General features: G+C 35.7%; 1 protein-coding gene across 2 annotated transcripts; it reads right to left on the reverse strand.

Moving 5' to 3' along the window:
- Positions 1–736: 736 nt before the first annotated feature.
- LOC133516412 (uncharacterized MFS-type transporter C09D4.1-like) lies at positions 737–21,395 on the reverse strand. Of its 2 annotated transcripts, XM_061849334.1 has the most exons (7): positions 21,203–21,395; positions 19,274–19,725; positions 18,322–18,507; positions 8,205–8,385; positions 6,087–6,298; positions 5,195–5,412; positions 737–4,839 (listed from the first exon to the last, which is right to left on the reverse strand). In XM_061849334.1, the coding sequence occupies exons 2-7, from the start codon at positions 19,601–19,603 to the stop codon at positions 4,560–4,562; spliced, it is 1,407 nt and encodes a 468-aa protein (XP_061705318.1). In that variant the 5' UTR covers positions 19,604–19,725; positions 21,203–21,395; the 3' UTR covers positions 737–4,559. The 2 variants fall into 2 exon arrangements, with proteins under 2 accessions (XP_061705318.1, XP_061705319.1); XM_061849335.1 differs by lacking the exon at positions 21,203–21,395 and having other exon boundaries at positions 19,274–20,331.
- Positions 21,396–21,801: the final 406 nt, after the last annotated feature.

A 21,801-nucleotide genomic window follows, 5' to 3' on the forward strand; every position in this document is an offset into this window, starting at 1 on the left:
CACTTTTGATACTGACCGATCAGTATCAGATCAGTATTATATTGGAATAAGATCGAATAACTATACTTTAGGTATTTAAATAAAAGTAAACAAAATCTACTCCTCTAAGCCAGTCGAGGGTAGATGAAAACATTACATGATCAAATAATGTAGTTCAAAGTCAGGACGTTCAGTGACAGATCCAGGTGGTTTTGTATTTGGTTGGTTGGCCAATAAATGTTATTTTAACTACTCGAAAATGTACAAATTGTTTGTTTACTTTTATGTGAATACCTTAAAATAAAGAGTATACCTACAAAACTCGAGTTGGCCTGTATATCTACCTAGTGCATTTGGATATCTATCTATTATTTATTTATTAAGTTCGGAAACACGCTCGTAATTCTAACTTATCATCAGTCAGACTATGACGTTTGTCTGCAAAAGTCGTATATGCAACTTATCAATCCGATTCTGGTGTGATGGATCCTGCCATCTTCAAGGAATTAGAGAATATACAACGTACATTAAAAAGAAACAGAGATCTTTCTCCTTTGTACCCGACTTCAAGATTTGAAAGGAAAGGCGGTTCTCAATTCGGTTGTAGGTTTTTTTTTATGTTTGTTGCTTCATCATTTCGTCATTTCTGAACCCATTAAGATTTTTTTTAATTTATATATATACATATTGGTCCCGTTTTTGTCAAAGGAATGTGATATCATATATATATATATATATATATATATATTTTAATAAGAGTTTTTTTTACATAACAATTTATATTAAATTAAATAATCGTCACGAATCGTACTTGGCTCAAATGTCCCCATTACGCTAGCAGCGTTAGCGCGCTGAATGGCCAATGAGATCTGTTGGACCAGGAAGGATCCGGACCGGGGGTAGCACCCCCTGTCCCTCAGCCGCCGACCCAAATCCCTCACAAAGTACCTGACCTCCACAGCCCAAGGTTCCGCAGTCTCGACTACAACTGGCACAAAGTCGTATAACTACTGGTTCCAAGCTTCCAAGGCAGAGTACTTGGCATGCTTCAGTTTGGCGGCATACTCCGCGGCTGTTCCAGCAGACCTGACAGTGAGACTCAAGTGGGATAACGTAAATATAACCTTTCTGCCATGGAAACAACGTCAGACCATCAGGCCTCTTGCCATCCGTGCGGCACAACCCTGGAGGCTCCAAAACGCAAAGAAATTGGTATAGTGATATTTGTATTTTCATCAACAAATCAAGCATTTACATTTAAAAAGATGAAATGGTGATGATGACCAGAATGGAACTCTTCAACGACGTATAGTTCACGTTTGGAGATTTTTCCTCTTCGCTGTGATTGTGAAGCAAATTAGATTTTCAAGACATTTTTTTTTAAATTTCATCGTATTAAATCCAAAATCAACAATAATCTTTCTTTCACCGATCTCCCTCATTGATGTCAGTTTTTTTTCTTAAAAATGATTTAAGTGTAAATTCTGCTTGGACTACGATGCGAACTCGTAATGTTCGTCATTAGAAAAAACCGGCTCGATGTCGTCTTGATACATTTTAAATGCTTTTTTAAGGGCGAGATAGCGAGACGTATTTTAGTGCCTGTAAAAAGTTTGATTTGCCTCCATATTACGGCATGACGTAGAATACTTGACTATGGCATGCTAATTTAACTTTAGTTCTTTTATTTACCTTTGTCATTGGTGGAAGAATAGCTTTGCGATCCTAGCGAAATAACGGTTCTTTTTCTATGACATTCCAATTCGGGAGAAATCGTTTTCCACTAACTAAATCTAAACAAATCACTTTGATTTTGATGTCGATAGCTTCAGTATAATATATTCAGGTTTATAGGTTTCGCTTTAAAAAAGTTTTTATCTTACTTTTTGCATAGTTTGAAAAAAAGGAAAGCATATAAACTTAGTTTCTCATTATGGCAATAACATACTTAAGAAATCATGGAGAATGGAATATATTTAGAAGTGGGAAAACGTTTTCTCTTTTTGTATGAACGGTCACGTGGTATACTTCTATCTTAAGAAGTCCAATAAGCATATAAAAAAATATTAATAAAACTAAGATTAACAATGTGGAGTGTTTTAAAAGCGGTGGTGACCGAGTGCTCCAGCCATGCGACTTACAATCCGAAGGTAATGGATAAAGAACGACTCACGTTAAGAGCGTTCCGGGTCCGGGTTCAACACTTCGTTTTCTATGACGGGTGCTCGGTGACCACGTTATATTTTCTATCGAAAACGAAGTGTGGGACACCCCGGGCTGGACCCGGACCATTCTATCGTGAGTCATCCTTAACGGATTTGTGTCCTGTCTGGTATGTTTGTAATGCGTAATATGGTAATCCGTATTAAGTGATATGATTGACTTCAATCCTACGGCTTTAATACTTTTAATACAATGTAATCATAGAGAAATACGAGTAAGTGAGCTTAGAGTACTCAGTACAGGAACAGATTTCCGTGACCAGTCGCCTCCCGGGCGATAACTTGTATAGTGGTTAACGGCTATGTATGATAACCCTCGTGGACGTCAACTGCCGCTCCTTTAGTGGATTGAGGAATGGCAGCCACTGAAACACGTAAATCATCGCCTCCCGTTTGATACTTTGTCAGATGATATCTTAGATGTACAACCGGCCATCTATTGTTTTAATTCATGATAGCATCAACTGACAAAGCATCAGCCGGGAGGCGATGACTGATGATATATGCTCCTGGCCCCCGGTCTATTAAGCTAAACACATTAGTGGACACTAGATGCCTATAGGCGTAATCCCATTGTTCTTTCTGTAATGTCTAAATTAGTGTCCACCAACCTGTTAAGAGGCAACAGGAGTAGTCATTTCTCCATACAAACGTACTCGACCGTTTTTCCCGTGATGTTTGAAGCTAGAGCAATAATTTTTTCAACACAGATTATGATTATTAATATCTGTGTTGGTCTGTTTTGCTTTTTTTTGATATTTTTGTTTCTTAAGGCGCGAGTGTACTTCAAATATTCGTAAAAACGGCCTAATTTACTAGACGGCAAAAAGAAGCATGGTATTCACAACTGACATCAATTAGCCTAAAAAGCAAAACAGTCCGACACAGATAATTTAATTACCATTTAGATCTCAAAATCTGGTTACATTTCGTTTGGAGGAGGAAATAGTCGAGTACGAAACATCGTTTTTGAGATTTTTACGTAGGATTTTTCACCTTACCTGAAGTTGTCCTTATCGCACTAGTTTTAGGAGCCGCTTCCATTAGCAAGACGGATAAATTTACCTAAAATATTTAAATCTCAGCTCCCGTATCCTCTTAAGTCATATTACATACATTTTCGCAACGCTCGCTTAAAGCTTTTTATAAACGGATTTTTGCTTTTTATCTAGGTATGGAGTGAGTACTCTAAGCGTACTTATTTCTTTATGATGTAACAAAACAAATTAAAATATATGGAGAATTCTTACCAATGTATCACGCTATTACAACTTTACCCTCTCGTTACCTTTTGTGACATGAAATTGGGAATAGACGCGTTTTTCAGGGAATTCTCCTTGAGTTATTTTCCTGTTTGTATTATTGATATGCCAAGTTACTTAATTTGAATGTATTTATGTATTCTGATAGAACGACCCGTGTTTGTGTGGTATATTATTGTAGTAGGTAAGTTGGTACAAAAAAGTATATCATGTTTATATTAGATACAATAACATATTTATTAAGATAGTTTTTATACTACCTGAGTGTAAGCAGTCTACGTAGCCTATGGACGCCTGCTACTTCAGAGGAGCTCTCGCAACTTTACTCACTGGTAGGAACACAACACTATGAGTAAGGTCTAGTATTATTTGGCTGCGGTTTTCTGTAAGGTCCATACCTCCCCGCTATACTCCGTACCTCCCCAGTTGGGCTCTGCTCTAGATCAGGTATGACATCCGCTGTGCTGTTCTTGCTTTGTGTGGTAGGGACCACACAAAGCAAGAAGACATTAAAAAATCGAAGGAAACAAAAGATACGCTGCGCGAAGGAAGATAATGTCGTCGCGCGGGTTTTAACTTCATATAAAAATTTTGTTCATCAGTTCCTTCGGCCAGCTATTAACTCTGTTTTCAACTCCTTCTGCTTGTAATATTAGTTGTAAATTATTGAGCAACACACCTTTTGCCAGACATTTGTGACATCTAGTGTTCAATAGCGGTACTGACATAAGTAACAGAACAAAATATCAATTATATTGAAGTCGATTTTCTTATGTCTATATATTTATACCAAGATTAAACATATTTATCATTTTAAAAATATGTTTAAACTAGGTTATATAATATAACAACGAAATAGGTATAACTTTTAATAAACAAAATCCACGAGATAATTTGAGGATAATAACGCATCTGTATGTCAAAGGACTGACGCCCGCTTTGTGATATTGTATCCAAGGGTATTTTATTTCCAAAACAGCATTGTTATTAATTTGACAGTGATTTCTCAAATACAATAATGTGGGCGGATTATTTTAGGTACCTACCCGTCAACAAAATTAATAGGTACCTAAATATCTCATTTCAGTAAATAAATTCACACTTCGTTTAATTTTGGGCTCTGCGCCAACGTTCTCTTAAGTTTAAATTTGATTGGCAACGTACACGTAGCTCCAAATGCTAGGGTTACCACGAAACCAACGTTACCCCAGAAGTAACCAAGTGTCTCATTAATGTAACCAAAAGTTAAGGTTGTCGCAAAAGTGAATAGTAAGGACATCATGTTCATAATAGTTCCGATGATAAGTTCTGACTCAGGGTACGTCAATTCGGTTGCAACGTCAAAGCTTACGGCAGTAAATCCACAGAGAAACGTTCTGAAAAATAAAGATCTTAATAAATGTTAAATCCTCATTTATATTGCGGAACTTTGTATTAATAATAGCAGACAAAACACTGTCTTCAAAGCATTAGTTATTAAATAAATAATTTAGGGCTGCTCAGCATTGGTGTTGAATATCTAACCTAATAACTTAAAACGTCTATCTATTAAAATTTGAAATTTCCAAGAGTGTCTCTCCCATTAAATGAGTGTCAGGTGACAACCAAAACTCACTAAGTACTGAAAAATAATTAAATAATAATCAACCTTATTTTGGTAATAATGGCTATGCGCTTTTGGTGGTATTATTAAGATTTCAGTTTGGTTTCTATCACCATTAAAACACTTACCCAACAAAAGCTGCCCCAGCGAACATAACCCACACAACCTTACAGTATACCAAAAGAGCAGTTAACGTCGCCATAGCAACAGCAGACATGTAGTAAATAAAAATAAGTAGGAACTTAAATTTCTTCGTTCTGTCGAGAATGAAGCCATATGTCACAGATGCCGTCATACCGAAGACTATCATAGTCACGCCTATATTGCCGGCGGTTTCTTCTTGACCCTGAAATAAAATAAAAGTGGGTATTTAGTAATAAATATATTACAAAGAAAATGATATATATAAAATAATTCAGTGCAGAGTTAGCTTGATCCGACTTTTTACCAAGGTACCAGCAGTTTTACCAAGATGTTTAGACTTGAAAAAAAAGTTCAGAATTCTACAAACAGAATTAAAACAATAGTGGGCAGATAAGTAGGCAGTAGTCAATATAGATCGTGTCATTTACGAAGACGCATGCCTTGAGTCGTATTGTCATAATATTAAAGTTTAGATTTGACAAATCTGCGCGTCATTGTGGATGACACGAATCTATTCTTAAAATCCCAAAACTTTCTGACTTACCTACATTTATTATCCAATGTTATAAGTGCTAACGGCCCGATCCGAAGAATGAAATAAGATAACGATAAGTTCTGGTTTAGATAAGTTCTCATTTAGTTATCGTTTGTATGTCGTATAATTGACAGAAGGAGCTCGATTCGGGCAACCAATTTCACTTAGACCTTAGACGTTAGAAATATCTTAGATAGATCTTATTGGGATCACAGCGGAATCGAAATAAAAGGCAATTTAGACATGTCGTTAAGTTATCGATCTTTTAAAGATCTTTCCAAGATCTAAAACGTGTCTTAATCATTCTTCGAATCGGGCCGTAAAGCTAGTAATAAACTTACCGGAAAATAATTTACAAATATCTGGCTTAACAAAGTGGAGAGGCCATTAAAACATCCATTATTGATGCCCGTAGTAATAAAAAGTGCTACCAAACTACGTTGGGAAAATATTCTTTTAAGAGTTCTCATGTACAAGTTTAAGTTACTTTTGGATGCCAATCTTGCTCTCGCTTGGCTTAGAGTTGGTGGCAAAGGTGGTTCGGCCTTAAAAGCTGAAACATATGATAGGTATCTACAGTATAAATTAACTTTTACCACAATCAGAAAACGGTTTTTCAAAAAAAGGTTTCATAACTAGAGCGATACCCGGCGATAAATATTACATATCGGTTTTTAGTAAGAGAATATGGAAGACAACGAGAGAGAAAGAGACAATGCTCTACGAAGCCGAAATGCGGATGTGCGATGTAATTTATCACAGTGTACGTTGTAATTTAGGTAAACCAAATAAATAATCTTTATTAATAGAAAATAAATGACGCTACAAAATAGTTTGCAGTGACATTAAAATTATTTACGCCTATAGTACATCTAAAAATAAATACAATTACCCCTAAGAAGGAAAATACTTTTTTTAGAGTAAAATACTTGTCGTGAAAGATTATATTGGTCTTCATCAGAAATAAAGCCATACAACTCTTAGAATTTGGAAGTCTGTTAAAAAGAAAATCATAGATGAATTTCAAAGGTTCAGTCCTCTACGAGATGATGATATAATTGTGTTTATTTTTCTATTAACACACAAGGTGGGTATATTTTTGTAACAATAACAAATAGTATTTTATACAATCGTGATATAATAAAGAGAACGAAGCTTGCTGTGTTGCCTAAGTAAGGTACGGGGTTGAAAAGCTTGATTATATCACTATTTTATACGATACTTTTTCTACAAGTCATATAAAATAATACTACTACTATTTTTTTACTATAAAACCTACAACAACACAGTCTTCCAGGCAGAATGTATGGGCATCATAATGGCAGCACACGCAATCGCCTCAAGGAAAGTATTGGACTACCCCATCCGCATACTCTCTGATAGTCGGTCAGTACTACAAGCTCTGCAAAGTTATACTTTGACCTCAGGGCTAATCTACGAATGCCACAAAGCTCTGTCAGAGGTAAGCACCACCACCAGCGTAACTCTGCAATGGATCAAGGGACACAGCAACTCGCGAGGGAACGATGCGGCCGACATATTGGCGAGATGAGGCTCGGAACTGAGGGTGGCAGGACCGGAGCCAATTATAATACCTCTGCCTTATGCCTGGCTCCGGAACATGCTGCGACACAACACTAAGGTAAAACACCAACAGTACTGGTCTAACCTAGGCACGTGCATGCAGGCGAAGGAAGGCCTCCCGACAATCGACCCCGGTTTGTCGAGGAGGCTGAGACAGCTGAAGAGGCCACAGCTCCGGCTTTTGACTGGGGCCATAACCGGCCACGCCCCACTAAAACACCAACCCTAGGTGTTACAGATAGCCCCCTCTGCAGAGCGTGCATGGAGGCAGAGGAGACAGCCGCCCACATCATTATTGAATGCCCAGGGTTGGCAGAGTACCGGGCACAATACCTCGGTACGCCGGGGTCTCTCCCAGAAGTCGTCGGCAACATCAAGGGTCTGCTAGGCTTCTTGGTAGAGTTGGGTTGGCAAGAGTAGTACCGAAAACCCACCTCGCAAAATAGGCGCAAAATAGGACGTCGATTTGCGGAACCCAAGCCCGCGAATACCTATAACCTATAACTTACTATAAAACCTAAATAATTAATGAAAATTGGTATCTCAGTAGAAAAAAAAATGTAGTACAAAAGACGTAACACGTGACCCCCGCCCTGCGACCCGCACCCATTTAGTCTTTTCTATTGGATCGCGGCGGCACGTGACAAGTCAAGTTTTTTTATAGTTGACTACAGCGTATCGAAATAAATCTTATAGTTGAGTTGGGAGCCCATACATGAAAGTACGCAATTATACTTTGGTATACGAAATTAAACCATTACAGTCGACGAGTAGAAAAATAAAATAAATATGCAGCCCAATGTACTTAAAAATAGCAACTGACCTCTGTGTGTGTGAATATGTGAATTAATATACAAAGTAAATAAAACACTTACTGAAAATAACTAAAGCTGCTACTAAACTAGACGTAGCTGCAAAGTAAGCAAACATTTTGAATAAATCATCTCCAATCTGGTTTGGGTCATCGTGGTCTGAGACTAATATTGGAGGCAAGAAAAATCCCACAACTAGACCGAATTGAAAACCAAAGACACCAATACTGCAGGCCGATGATACCTGAAAAAGGAATCGAAGGTAAATGTTTACAAACTTTTTCTAAATACATACCAAAGAGAATTTGAATTAAAAAATAGAGGTGGATTGCAAAAGAAAATGTTGTAGCTACAGTAAATTTACTGCCATCTTTACACACTTGATTAAAATTTTAGAATACCATTTGACTTTGATCCTTATTCTTGCACTGATATGTATTAAATTTGTTAAATATCAAAAAGTGGCGCCTTCTTACCGGGAAAAACCTAAGGATGGTATACCTTTGGCCTAGGATATATTAACAATTGCCATTACATTCAATTCGTAAAGGTTCCAATATATTTATGGTTGAATCAAACTCACTGTCACATAAAAAACTACCACTAACATTCCACATGATAGGACAATTTTATTTCTATTAATATAATGTTTTCAATGACGTTCGTCATGACATATTATAATGCAATTTATATCACCTGTCAAGTTACAATTGCTGCTGATTTTCAAAAAAAAATATTTTTGTAACAAAAATGTCGAACAGAAATAAATATCACGAATTGAGAGTTATGCCGCGGACTGGACGCACGGGGCGAGCGGGGCGGCCGGTGCCAATCAATTTGTATAGACTTGAATAAAATTAACCTGTTTTGGACGACAACGGCGTCCCGCCATGCCGCGCTGCTAGCCGCCCGCTCGCCGCACCGCTCGCCGCGTGCGTCCTGTCCACGGCCTTATGTATAATGTGATAAACAAAATAAGGCACGTTTCAGGATTACTTCGATTTGCATTTTAGGCCTTAAAAATCATTGAAGCTGGAACACTTCCCGCTCCTCAACAGTGAATGTATAATTTAAAAAAAAACTGACTTCAATGAGGGAGATCGGTGAAAGAAAGATTATTGTTGATTTTGGATTTAATACAATTTAAAAAATTGTCTTGAAAACCTAATTTGCCTAACAAACATAACGAAGACGACAAATCGCCAAGCGGGAACTATGCGTCGTTGAAGAGTTCCATTCTGATCAGCATCAGCAGTTCGACTTCATCAAATGTCACTTTTTTAAATGTAAACGCTTGATTTGTTGATGAAAATACAAAAATCACTACATGTATGCCTTTCACATTTGAAGGATTCCCTCTATTCCTCATGGATCCCATCATCAGAACTGAGTTTTGACAAAAAACGGGACCAATATGTATATATATAAATTCAATCAAAAAAATAATTTTCAAAATCGGTTCAGAAGTGACGGAGTTATTAAGTAACAAACATTAAAAAAAAAACATACAACCGAATTGAGAACCTCCGTTTCGAGTGTTTCGACTATAGTCGTAACACTAGTTCAATGGTTTCGACTATATTCGTAACACTAGTTCAATTGTTTCGACTATATTCGTAACACTAGTTCAATGGTTTCGAGTTTCAACTATATTCGTAACACTAGTTCAATGGTTTCGAGTGTTTCGACGCTATTAGTCGAATGCACTGATGGTTGGAACTTGCTAACTCTGTCATTAAAATCAAACTTTTATTGAAATAGGTATGACGTTTAAACTTACACTCTCTCACTTTATTCTGATCAAAGCATTACAAAGTTAGCTTAAGCGGACTATATATAGATTTATATTACTTTTTCATTTCTCACGCTCTGAAATAGGGTTATTGATAAAATTATAATATGTTTCTGCACTAGGGCAGTTTACATTCAAAGTACGTCTTTTTTTTGATGATGGTTTTGATTTTGATGATTGAAGTACGATTTTAAATGGATTTGTTGGAAAATTTGCATTCTAATATTTAACTCCCCATTCCATAAATAACGATACTTTTACCTACGCTGTTAATTGAAAGTGCCCTAAAGAAGTGCTATGTAAGTTTATACTTAACTAATCATGTTTTTATTTATACACATGTATTTTACTCGAGTGGCAGGCGCCATTATAGTCTCAGACTACGTCGACTACGTTTCAATCGCGGAAACTACCTCGACAGAAATGAGTCCCATTCATCCCTTGGTTAATAATCTCCTATTGCTTAATAGGTCTATCTATAAATGTAACATAATATTCAACCGTTAACTACGAAATTAGTTCCTTCAGAAGCTGCAGCAATTCAGTTCGTATCGGGAATTATGCACCAGTTAGTTCCTGTAATCAATTGGGAAAGTAATTTTCGCCGCCATTAGCTGCACAATTATCGCTCCGGGACAGCTGAGCTGATCGACTCGAGACGTCTTAAGTACTGGTTGAGGGTTGGCGAGTGGTTATCGATAGTTTATGTGTCATAAGGTTTTAATCGGACCTTTACATTAACTGCGAAACAGTGCTTGGTTTAACAGTGCTTGGTGAGGTTTTAGGTGAAGGTTATTATTGTTTGAGCCCTTAAATGCTTGAAAATAACGTAACAAACGCTAATGTAAATATTTAACACGTAAGAAAACCATCATGTAGTCAAAATCTAATGACTGTATTTCAAGAGAAGATGCTACAGCCTCGAAATACTTTTTTTATTAATCAGAATGCTATTGTCTAATATTGAATTAATTACTGTTTATTTATATAATTCATTATCTTCTTCTATGTCGCTACACTCTTGACTGCGTACTCATGTCACATGATAATGGCATCCTCAGCAGCAGACAGGAATAGCCGCACTACTTTCCGCCACCTATCTGCCTGCTTGCAGTGATCTTGGTGCACTCATATCCGCTACATGAAACAGCCTTATTTGGTCTATCCAGTGATTTGTGATCTTCCCTGCGGCCTTCTCTCCCCCACCTGCCTTGGCTTTCTATGGAGTAATTTCGCCAATTCACGTGACCAAAACAAGTAAGAATCCGTCGTCTGTGATGCCTAGCTCTTCAAGGATGGAGTCGTTTGTTCAGAACTCGGTCCACGCGAGACCCCGAGCATTTTTCTTCACCATTTCTAGGAAGACAATTTTTTTATGGAATCCGTCTGCCTTAGGGTACCTTAGGGCAGCGTACAATAAAATAGGAAACACTAATGGCCTTGTGAGCCTGATCTTCTTTGTTTTCTACAAAATTTCTTATAAGATTATAGAGGTGTTTATCTTATTATCTAACAAAATAATGCATTGTAGTTTTCCGATACAATTATATTAAGTTTTACAATATCGACATGCACACTATCGACAGAATCATGTGCGTTACTTTACCGACACGATTATCGACCTTAATCAAAGATGCAAGGGAACAGTTCAATTTACGGCTCGCTTTGTAATACCAATGCGTTTAAGTATGTTCCTTCATTTAACCTACATACCAACATCTATTCTATGGGGAGTATACTCTTACTTCTTAATAGCGGACATTTTAATCCTACCACTTCCTACTATCTCAAGGAGCATTTTTATCATTTCTTTTTCAAGGTGTGCAGAAAATTTTCTTCTCTTTGTTCCTTCGTCAAGCTTTACATAAATTATTTTACGTTCCAATCCTAAACTTATGAAATTCTCTACCTGTCGACAGAAAACGCGCGAAATCTTTGCATATTTTCAAACATTAACTAAAATACCTACCAAGTTAATATATACTGTGACTATAGATATGTGTTCTTCAACACACTTGCTCAAAACGGCGAAATATTAAACACGCGTGTTTTTCATTATACTATCCGACTGAGTTAAGAAGGTAACTGGATAATCTTATGTATCTTTCAGTAGGAGTAGCAGGGAAAGCGTTATTATTGTTTGACTTTATTACAGTTTCATTTTTTATTCTCCATGCTAAAATTTTTACGACCCGACCAAATTACGTAGGTTGTTTTTGGTATGTTGTCAGAAATTAAAAGTGTTTTTAATTTTGTCGCATTGTGTACGAGTATGTTCTGTCACTCACGGGCAAATGCGGTATAGAACATATATACGATCCTACTATCTTAGAGTTATGACACGTCGAGTTCAATTAATTTATTGACTTGAAATAAATGTTTGCCCAATAAAATACCTTATTGTGGTTTGCTTACTTTTTTTCATACCTAAAAAAGACGCTTAGACTAGAGTGACGTTTGAACATTAACGTGAGAATTAAAAAGTTATATTTCATTGAAATCGGTTTAACCTTAGGTACTTGAATACCTAAAATAATCGCCTGCACTATTTTATGTAAATCCGTAGGAACGAGCCAGATGTGTCCCGAGCGACTTGAAATCAATATCAAAGTAGGATCTTATTTTAAAAAAAACGCTTTTATTTTGCCGTAATATGATAATAATAGGTATAATTTATGTTACATAAGCCACGCCCTTAAATTGTGGTAAATTAATATAATTAGTCTTGATCAAATATCATATTGGTTCTAGTTCATCTTACGTCTCAAAGGTAATTAATACCAGCAACGACTCGTGTTAATTAAGCGGTCGTATAATTATATATACACCACAATGAAATATATTTTGGTTTATTATCTTCTTCCTCGTGTTGTCCCGGCATTTTGACACGGCTCTTGGGAGCCTGGGGTCCGCTTGACAACTAACCCCAAGATTTTGCGGAGGCACTATAGTTTTTACGAAAGCGACTGCCATCTGACCTTCCAACCCAGGGGGTAAACTAGGCTTTGTTGGGATTAGTCTGGTTTCCTCATGATTTTTTCCTTCACCGAAAAGCGACTAGTAAATATCAAATGATATTTCGTACATAAGTTCCGAAAAACTTAGCGCTGGTGGCCTAGCGGTCAGAGCGTGCGACTTGCAATCCGGAGGTCGCGGGTTCAAACCCCGGCTTGTACCAATGAGTTTTTCGGAACTTATGTACGAAATAACATTTGATATTTACCAGCCGCTTTTCGGTGAAGAAAACATCGTGAGGAAACCGGACTAATCCCAACAAGGCCTAGTTTACCCTCTGGGTTGGAAGGGCAGATGGCAGTCGCTTTCGTAAAAATTAGTGCCTACGCCAAATCTTGGGATTAGTTGTCAAGCGGACCCCAGGCTCCCAAGAGCCGTGGCAAAATGCCGGGACAACGCGAGGAAGAAGAAGAAGTTCCGAAAAACTTATTGGTATGAGCCGGGGTTTGAACTCGCGACCTCCGGATTCAAAGTACTGCTCTTAACGCTAAGCCACCAGCGCTTCATATTTTGGTTTATTATGACTTGATGAAATATTCTTCACAACATATTGGTGTCGCGAACTTCAGGTAGGTAAATATCCACTTAAAGCCTGACCAGTAATATATGATCATGCGCCATATTGCGGAATTTCATTGGAACTTTTATTTTTATTTTATACTAAACTGAACTGTCACCCTATACATGAGAATAAAAGCGCCCTCTTGACAATGATAATATATTTCTGGTCGTGTTTTACATATTCATTATGTAAATATTAAAGTACGTATTTATTAAACGTGGAGTCTTTAATTTTTATATTAGAGTAATGACACATCTCGCAATTATGTGTTGATATTGATTAATGTAAATAATAAGCTAAGCGTACACTAAAACTACTAATAGTACTTTATTGCAGAGGCTGGGAAATGGAAATTCGTGGATGATGAAAGTTTTGTCGGACGATGCGCAGCAGACAACAACAATATCCATGTATTTAAGGACATAAAACTGCAAGCGTCTCATTTAAAGTATTAAATTATGAATTATTATGTTCATTTCTTTTATCTGTGTTTTTATTATTATTATTGGTTAACAAGAACGCTTAAAACCAATTACGCTGGTAATTATTTTCATTCATTCGTCATTCGTTCCATTCCTCTCTCTCCAAATACAAGACCTCTAGCAATGAGAACACTATTTACACTAGCTCCGATAGGTATACTCTGTATCTTTAGGTATTTAAATAAAAGTAAACAAAATCTACCCTGAAATGACTCCTTAACCCAGTTGAGTGTAGATGAAAACATTACATGATCAAATTTAATAATACAGGTTAAATTCAGGTCGTTCAGTGACAGATCTAGGCGGTTTTGTATTTGGCTGGTTAACCAGTCAATGTTATACTACCCGAAAATGTACAAATCGTTGGTTTACTTTTATTTAAGTATCTAATGATACAGAGTTATCGCATGGGTATCCTGCCCCATGCATGTTTGCGGTGACACGACCAAAGGCTTATTCAACTGAAGCCAATCGCCGGCCGGCTATTCACTGATGTGTATCATTTGGAATGTATAGAAATCGAAATTGGATTCGAAGTTGACTTTGCAACAAAATGACTACCGAAACATCGGAATAGCGGCAAATAACGGCACGTGTAAAACCTTTATGTTCCTACATAAATTAAAGTGACTTGTGTATATTCAGTACAAATACCTGTATAAAAACTTCTACGCAGAATTCTGATTGTAGTTTTACGTAAGTACGTATAAAAGTGTTAGCCTATTGTGTACCTTATTAAATAACATATAATATTGTCATGTGTGCTTTTGTTACAGTCTAGAAACAAAGAAATAAACAATCATAATAAAACTTACTTAAACTAAAGTTAAAAAAATTGGCCTAAATTGACGTCAATGGGCAAGGTGCCTAGAAGGCTGGCCGTATTTCAGTCTTGAATAAACTTATTTACTCAATCTGTTATCAAGAGATATTTTTGTCGAAATAAATAATATTATTATATCAAATATATACATTGACTGTATTGGATGATTGCCAATATAAACACCAGGATTTAATTAATAACGTTAGAAGTATCTATTGTTTACACTGAATCATTATTAATATTTTATTATTAATAAGAATATAATAATACAAAATTTAATTTCCACAAACAACAATCGCGAAAACCAAGACAATAGCTTAACTAGTTTTTGCCCGCGACTTTGTTCGCGTAGAACTAGTAAGTAAGTTGCACTTACTAAGTTTCTCATAGAACTTGTAATATTAACTTGTTCACGGGATACCTTTTAGGATTAGAATTATTTAAGGTTATTTACTACCTATATAAATCTTGATGTTATTTGAGTCCCATTTGTTCCACATGTATTAAAATCGCATCAAATCAAATAAACCAACAGCATAAATACAGTATGTTACACGGGTAATGCTGAAAATTTATATAATGCACCACTTAGAGATGACACCATGAAAGAAAACGTTTATTGTTTAATCTTTGTATATTATTTGAGGTACAATTTATTTGGATGCGATATGTATTTTAGGAATGGCGGATTTTCGGAATTGCAATTCGAAAATTGCATGTCTACCGTTTTTGTAATTTTAACCCGAGAAGATTTTCGTGTTAGAATTTTTCGTCGCCCTCATTCGACAACAAAGTTATATTACTTATATTAAGCTTCGAGTATTAGCTTATAATAAAACCCACTTCACGTGCGGCTGTTTGCAGTAAGTTTTATAATGAATAGAATCAGGCGTTACATTGCGGAAATCCAAACTAATCAATACAAAAAATATTACTTTACTAATCCGCGAAAAGATAACGTGCTAGTCAATCATTGCTAACCCATTATATCAGGTTATTCCCACTAGTTACCACCAAGTTGTTACCAGTGGTAACTACTGGGATTTTTTCCCCACCTTTTACCACTGGTAACTACTGGGAAAAAACCCACTAGTTACCACCAACTTGATTTGGTGGTAACTACTGGGATCTTTACCCCAGTAGTTACCACTGGTAAAAGGCGGGCTTTTATTCCCAGTAGTTACCACTGGTAAAAGGTGGGATTTTTTTCCCAGTAGTTACCACTGGTAAAAGGTGAGATTTTTTTTCCCAGCAGTTACCACTGATAAAAGGTGGGAATTTTTTTTTCCCAGTAGTTACCACCAAAATTTGGTTAGCATTAAATACTAATAATAAATATGGAGTTGTTTAATCAATAATTAATTATAAGTTAATTAGTTATTCGTTTCATTATAAGTCGATTACTGTTTCAGTTAACTGCCTTAAAAGTGATAAAAAAAATGATTTGTTTGTTCGTTTGTGTAATTGAGACGTTATTTATTGAAAAGGACTTTATTGTCGATGGCGCTTACGCCATTATCAACGATGCTCCTATACAAATACAACGCTGCGCTACGCAGTGTTTATTCTTAAGTAGATTTTATAATTTTTGTCGCTTTCTTATTAATTTACAGAGGATAATCCACACGTCTTTCAACAGCGACGCTTTAAACTAAAATCGGATTTGTGTACTATTTAGTATAAAATGTTCCAAAAAATCTTATATGAGCAGATTCAGACATGTAAAAAAGTCTTACGTGTACGTGTACAGGTACACGTATACGTCAGAAAACATGAATCTATATATTACCAGACAACCGCCATAGAAAACTACTAATAAGTGCCCAGATTTTCAACAAAATGTGCCTTACAAAAATGGGCCGTATACTTTTCAGGTTGATCCCATCGTAAAGAAAATTTGTATGCATTGTTAGAAAGAATTAAGAAAAGCGAATATAAAGCAAAATGTCGGATACCTATAGGTATGTACTAAAGTTCTTGAGATTATTGGAGCTTTCCGTGAGTATATAATATTAACGTAAATGAATTTATCACAGCGCAGTTCATGTTTTATATGCGCAATGCTAATAAATATCATCTAGTTTACTTAAACATTCAATAAGTGATACTAATGTACAGTTTTTGTAGGGATTTTCGTTATACTCAAAAATAGATTTCGGACAGGGCACGGGAGATGCCCGTGAAGTTTGTAAAGTAGTAATTTGAGCCTTTAAGTATTTTTATGTGTGCCCTAAACACAAAGTATTCAGTGAATTCATATCGACATCGATGTGGAAATGTATGAAATATAAATAAATGGTAGGTATTATCCGGATGCTACCTTCCGATTTGATGAGGATAAATTTTAAACAAAAACAGTGATGTTCGAGAATCGACTAGAGCCAGACAATCAGTTCCATTTGTGGCAGACAAAATTCACGATGAGTTTCCGTGATTGTGATTGATCCATGTCACGTGAACGCGGTTGCAAAAAAATGAACCAATTTTTCATTCGCAAAAAATATTTTCCGTGGTGGATAAATAAGCCAACCTATTTTTACAGGAAATGAATTCTCTCCACCAAAACATAACAAGGGTAACCATTACATTACACGTGGCATCTCCTCGTTAAGAGAAAACAATATGACTAAGTATTTTCTTCATGTTTCAAATGTTAAATTCGTTCCTTGGTTTCGCTTTGAGGTTATTAATACCGCAATCTTCATTAATAATATATTTTGCGAAAATAACTGTCTGTCTGTCTGTTACCTTACCTCTTCACGGTTAAACCACCCAACCGATTTAGATGACATTTGATATGACATCTGATATCTATCTAGATTGAGGCCTGAGAGAGGACATAGGATAAGTACCTAGTTTTTATCGACCATCATCGCCATACCACGCAAACGAAGTCGCGGGCAGAAGCTAGTAAAAAAAATTTTTTTTCATTAGGTACTATTTATATTGTCATAGATGTAAAAAAAATCTCATGTTCTGATAGTGGGTTGTTGTTGTTGTTGTTGTTCTAAAAAGTGTGCAGAAAATGATACATTTCTGTTATGAAGAACTGTACTTTCTTAGTAGGTTCTTTTTACAATTAGTAATGGATTTTTATGTACCATTTCAATTCTGATAGTTAACTTCCCATTCCGTAAATAACGATATTTTTACCTAAATTGTTAACCCTCAGGAAATACGACTGAATTTTATACTTAGCCGTGTTTTTTTAATGCAAACGTATTTTACTTTCCTCGTATTCGAAATGAAAAGCAGAGTGTTTAACTCGGGTAAAAGGCACCATTTCAGTCTCGGACTAATGTGCCTTGACAGGAATGGGTGCTTTTCATCCCTTGGTTAACAATTTACTACCTACCTGTATATTGATTTTTATGACGTACTATTTAATTGGCTTCAGTCAGAGCATAAAAGTCGTAAATAAAACTCGATAGAAATTGCTATATCACAAAAAAATTAGGCATTTTTTTAACTATAGTTAGACAGATAGGTATTATTGTTAAACTTACCTCACGTTCCCCAAACCAAATACTCGATAACTTCTGTGGTACACTCAGCATTAACACTTGGGCGACTGCTACCACAGTTTGCCCGGTCAGAGTTACATAGAAACCGCCAGGAGTAGCGGAGAACATCTTGATACATGAGCCAAGAGCAGTTCCTGATGAGCCGAGAATCGCTGTCCACCTGAGGCTCTAGAAGAGATGTTGGCATTGTTGAAAATGTTTAGTTGTGATCTACGTTATCATTCGTGTGGGTAACCATTTACTAACGTAACTGATGATCTAGAATAGTGATTTACTCGTAGTGGGTACTATATATGGTCATAATTGAAACACATTTATTTTTTTCACCATAAATCGAATATAAAATTCGTAATATCGTATATTCGATTTCACCTTAATGGCGAACTGCGATGCGTGGGAATTTCAACTAAAAACAAAATGTTTTATACAACCTTGACACTATGAAATCTTGTTCATAAAATGTATGTCTATATATTTAAGTTCATAAAAAAGAATTTAAGCTCATAATCGAGTGTCATCCGCGCACATGCCACCCGATACATTCCGACCGATATTGACATGGTGGCATCGGATGCGACGCAACAATTTACTTATACAGTGTGTGAATTCAATATGGGCAAATCTTTAAACGGTGGTTATAATAGGACCTAAGAAATGCAAGATAACTTTTGCTTAGAAATACAATGAAAAAAATAACCATACAAAATGACTCGGCCTGCAATGTAAAGCAACAACACACAAGTTACGAGATACGAGCTTTTCATAGTTGTTGCCCTTGTTGACAGTTACTATACAAAGCTCGTATCTCGTAAAGTTTACAGTACATTGCTGCTCGGTAAATTTTCAAAAATTATCCTGTATTGGATTTACACACTTTAGAAGGCACCTTTTAATAATTATATACGTTAATTAAGATCTAGTAATAGCGACTTACAATCCGGTCCATAAAACTTGCAGCGGGCAACGCTAATGGCAAGTAACATCCCATCATCACAAGCGATGTCAAATTTACGTGCCAGTTAGTGACTCCATAAAATTTTGACACGGCGTTTGGTATAATAGAGTACTGAAGCCATTGCGATGAATTGCATATCATGTACAACACGCACAAAGCTAGTATGTACCATCTTTGTGGATACACTTTGAGGGCCACTTCTTCCTTCGTCTTTTCAAACTGATTATTTTTATTTAGTTCATTTTTGTCAAGTTCAACCACTCTCGATTCCTCTTTCCCAAAGTTTAATGGTTGATTTTCGCTTTCCATTGCCTCTTTCAAATTTGTATACTCTTAAAGTAAAAAGAGTTTTTCTAATGGGACGGTATGCCGAGGAAGACTCCATAGGCTTTTAATAGGACACCAACAGATATTTAAAAGTAATCAGGTATCTGAAAACAAATTAGAAAATTCAACAAAATCAGAATAAAGGAAACTGCTGACGCAAAAAACAGTTCTGATACGAATATGTCTGTTACAGATAATACGAATATGAGTAGAAAAAATAGCGGGCCGGTTATCTTATCTAGTATAGTAGGTAATTACAGTTATAATCTCATGCATTGTTAGACACATTATACAGGTAGACTACTCGCTCTTAATACTGTGTATATACTGTTAGAATAAGGTCAGCAAATAAAAACTTTTGTCGAAAAATTAAAGGTCCATTTATAATTTTCTGTAAAACGTTGTATGATACATGTGCGAATGGGTAATTCACAACTCGCGTCGATTTCATACACTCCCTTTGGTCGTGCTTTAATTTATCGATAATCGTTTCGCCTGGCCAGAAATTTCAAGTACCAGTTTATCACAAGTTCACTTAAACCATAAACGTAAACAAAAATTCGCGTATCAAGTGGGACTAAATAATTATTGATGAGATTGGTAACATTTCGCGCGAATCCAGTAAGATTTTTTTTCTACTCTATCACTTTTATTTGTCGATTAAATGACTGCCAGTGATATCGAAATAAACTTCATACTCGTAAGGGGCGCGGCGCGGCGGAGGCCCTTGTATTAGGATCCTAAAAGTAGTGTTCTTATACAACATACAATATTATGCAACTGTTGTTTTTTTATTTGAATTCTGACTTCTAGGCAAAGATCTACATAACAATATTTATTTTGATTTTATTTATAAAAATATTTTGGGAAAAGGTATACTTAGGTCTTAAAATACTCAAATTCTTGAATTTTGACAACCCTTATTATATACCTGTTGCACAAAATACTAATTAGTATTTATAATTAATTCATATAACAAATACTAATACATTCTTAATTTATTTATTTTTGCACTCATACCTAAAAGGTGCCAGTATATTGATGCATGTTAAATCAAAACAATATTATTAAACATTTATGCTGACTGTACATTATCTTGCTTGATAAGCACTTCTGTTTGCTGTTACTTCAAGGAATAAGCTCCTAATTCTTTCACAAAATTTTATCCTCACTAGGTGTTTTATCACTTCTGACGTAAAATTTATTAGAATAAGTGCCTTGTTTAGTGAACACTAAATTTAATACATAAACGTATCTTGAGATATAATATACATAACATATTGTTAGTTCAAATGGCAACGCATTTTTCTTCCAATTAGGTTTTTAAAACTTTATGTTTCTTCAATACAAGTTGTTTATTTAGTCACCTGCAATATTTTACAGGGTGAATATATTAGGTCATACTGAGCCACTTACTACCATGGGACCAACCCCGATCTCGCGAAAAAAGAGAGTAAAGTTTTTTTCGCGATTTCGGAGTTTGTCCCATAGTAAAAATTGCTCAGTATTACCTATATATTCAGCGCGTAAATTATTGCAGTTGACTAAATAAATACCCTGTAGGTATATTAAATTACGTACCTTGAATGATTACACGGGTTTAGTTATTGTTGTAATCCTCGTGTCGTTTTAAATTTTAGTAAAAGAGTTACTTTATCCTCGACTTAACTTTCTCATATTCTTATAAAAAATTTAAAACTTTCAAGGCAAGCGGAACACTTGCAGACAATAATACGTTGTACACTGTTAGCAAAACTAGCAACGAAAAGGATGTCGACAATCTTCTTGTTTACTCATTGACATGAAGTGAGTATTGAAGGCCGATCCAGATTTAAAAATTGATATGGTTTTCATCTCAGTTTGATTCGACCGACCTAGTTATGTGCCGTTCCCAGTAAATTTTCTAAGGCAAGAAAATTCCCAGTAACGTTACTGGTATCGTCTCCAAAAATCTATAATTTCGGTTTATTTATTAAATAGTTTTCCAAAATTACTTGAAAATTTCCCATACCTGCCGGTAAATTTCCCAATATTAATAGTAAATATACTCCCCGCATGCTTACAACCAAAACTAATTATTAAAATGTAAATAATAACAGATTTTAGGACAAATTAATACTAATATTAAAAACAGGTTTATTTCACAAAATCAATACTAATAATTAAATTAAGTAATAACC

Source organism: Cydia pomonella, chromosome 3 (assembly GCF_033807575.1).
Source record: "Cydia pomonella isolate Wapato2018A chromosome 3, ilCydPomo1, whole genome shotgun sequence".
Classification (NCBI taxonomy): domain Eukaryota; kingdom Metazoa; phylum Arthropoda; class Insecta; order Lepidoptera; family Tortricidae; genus Cydia; species Cydia pomonella.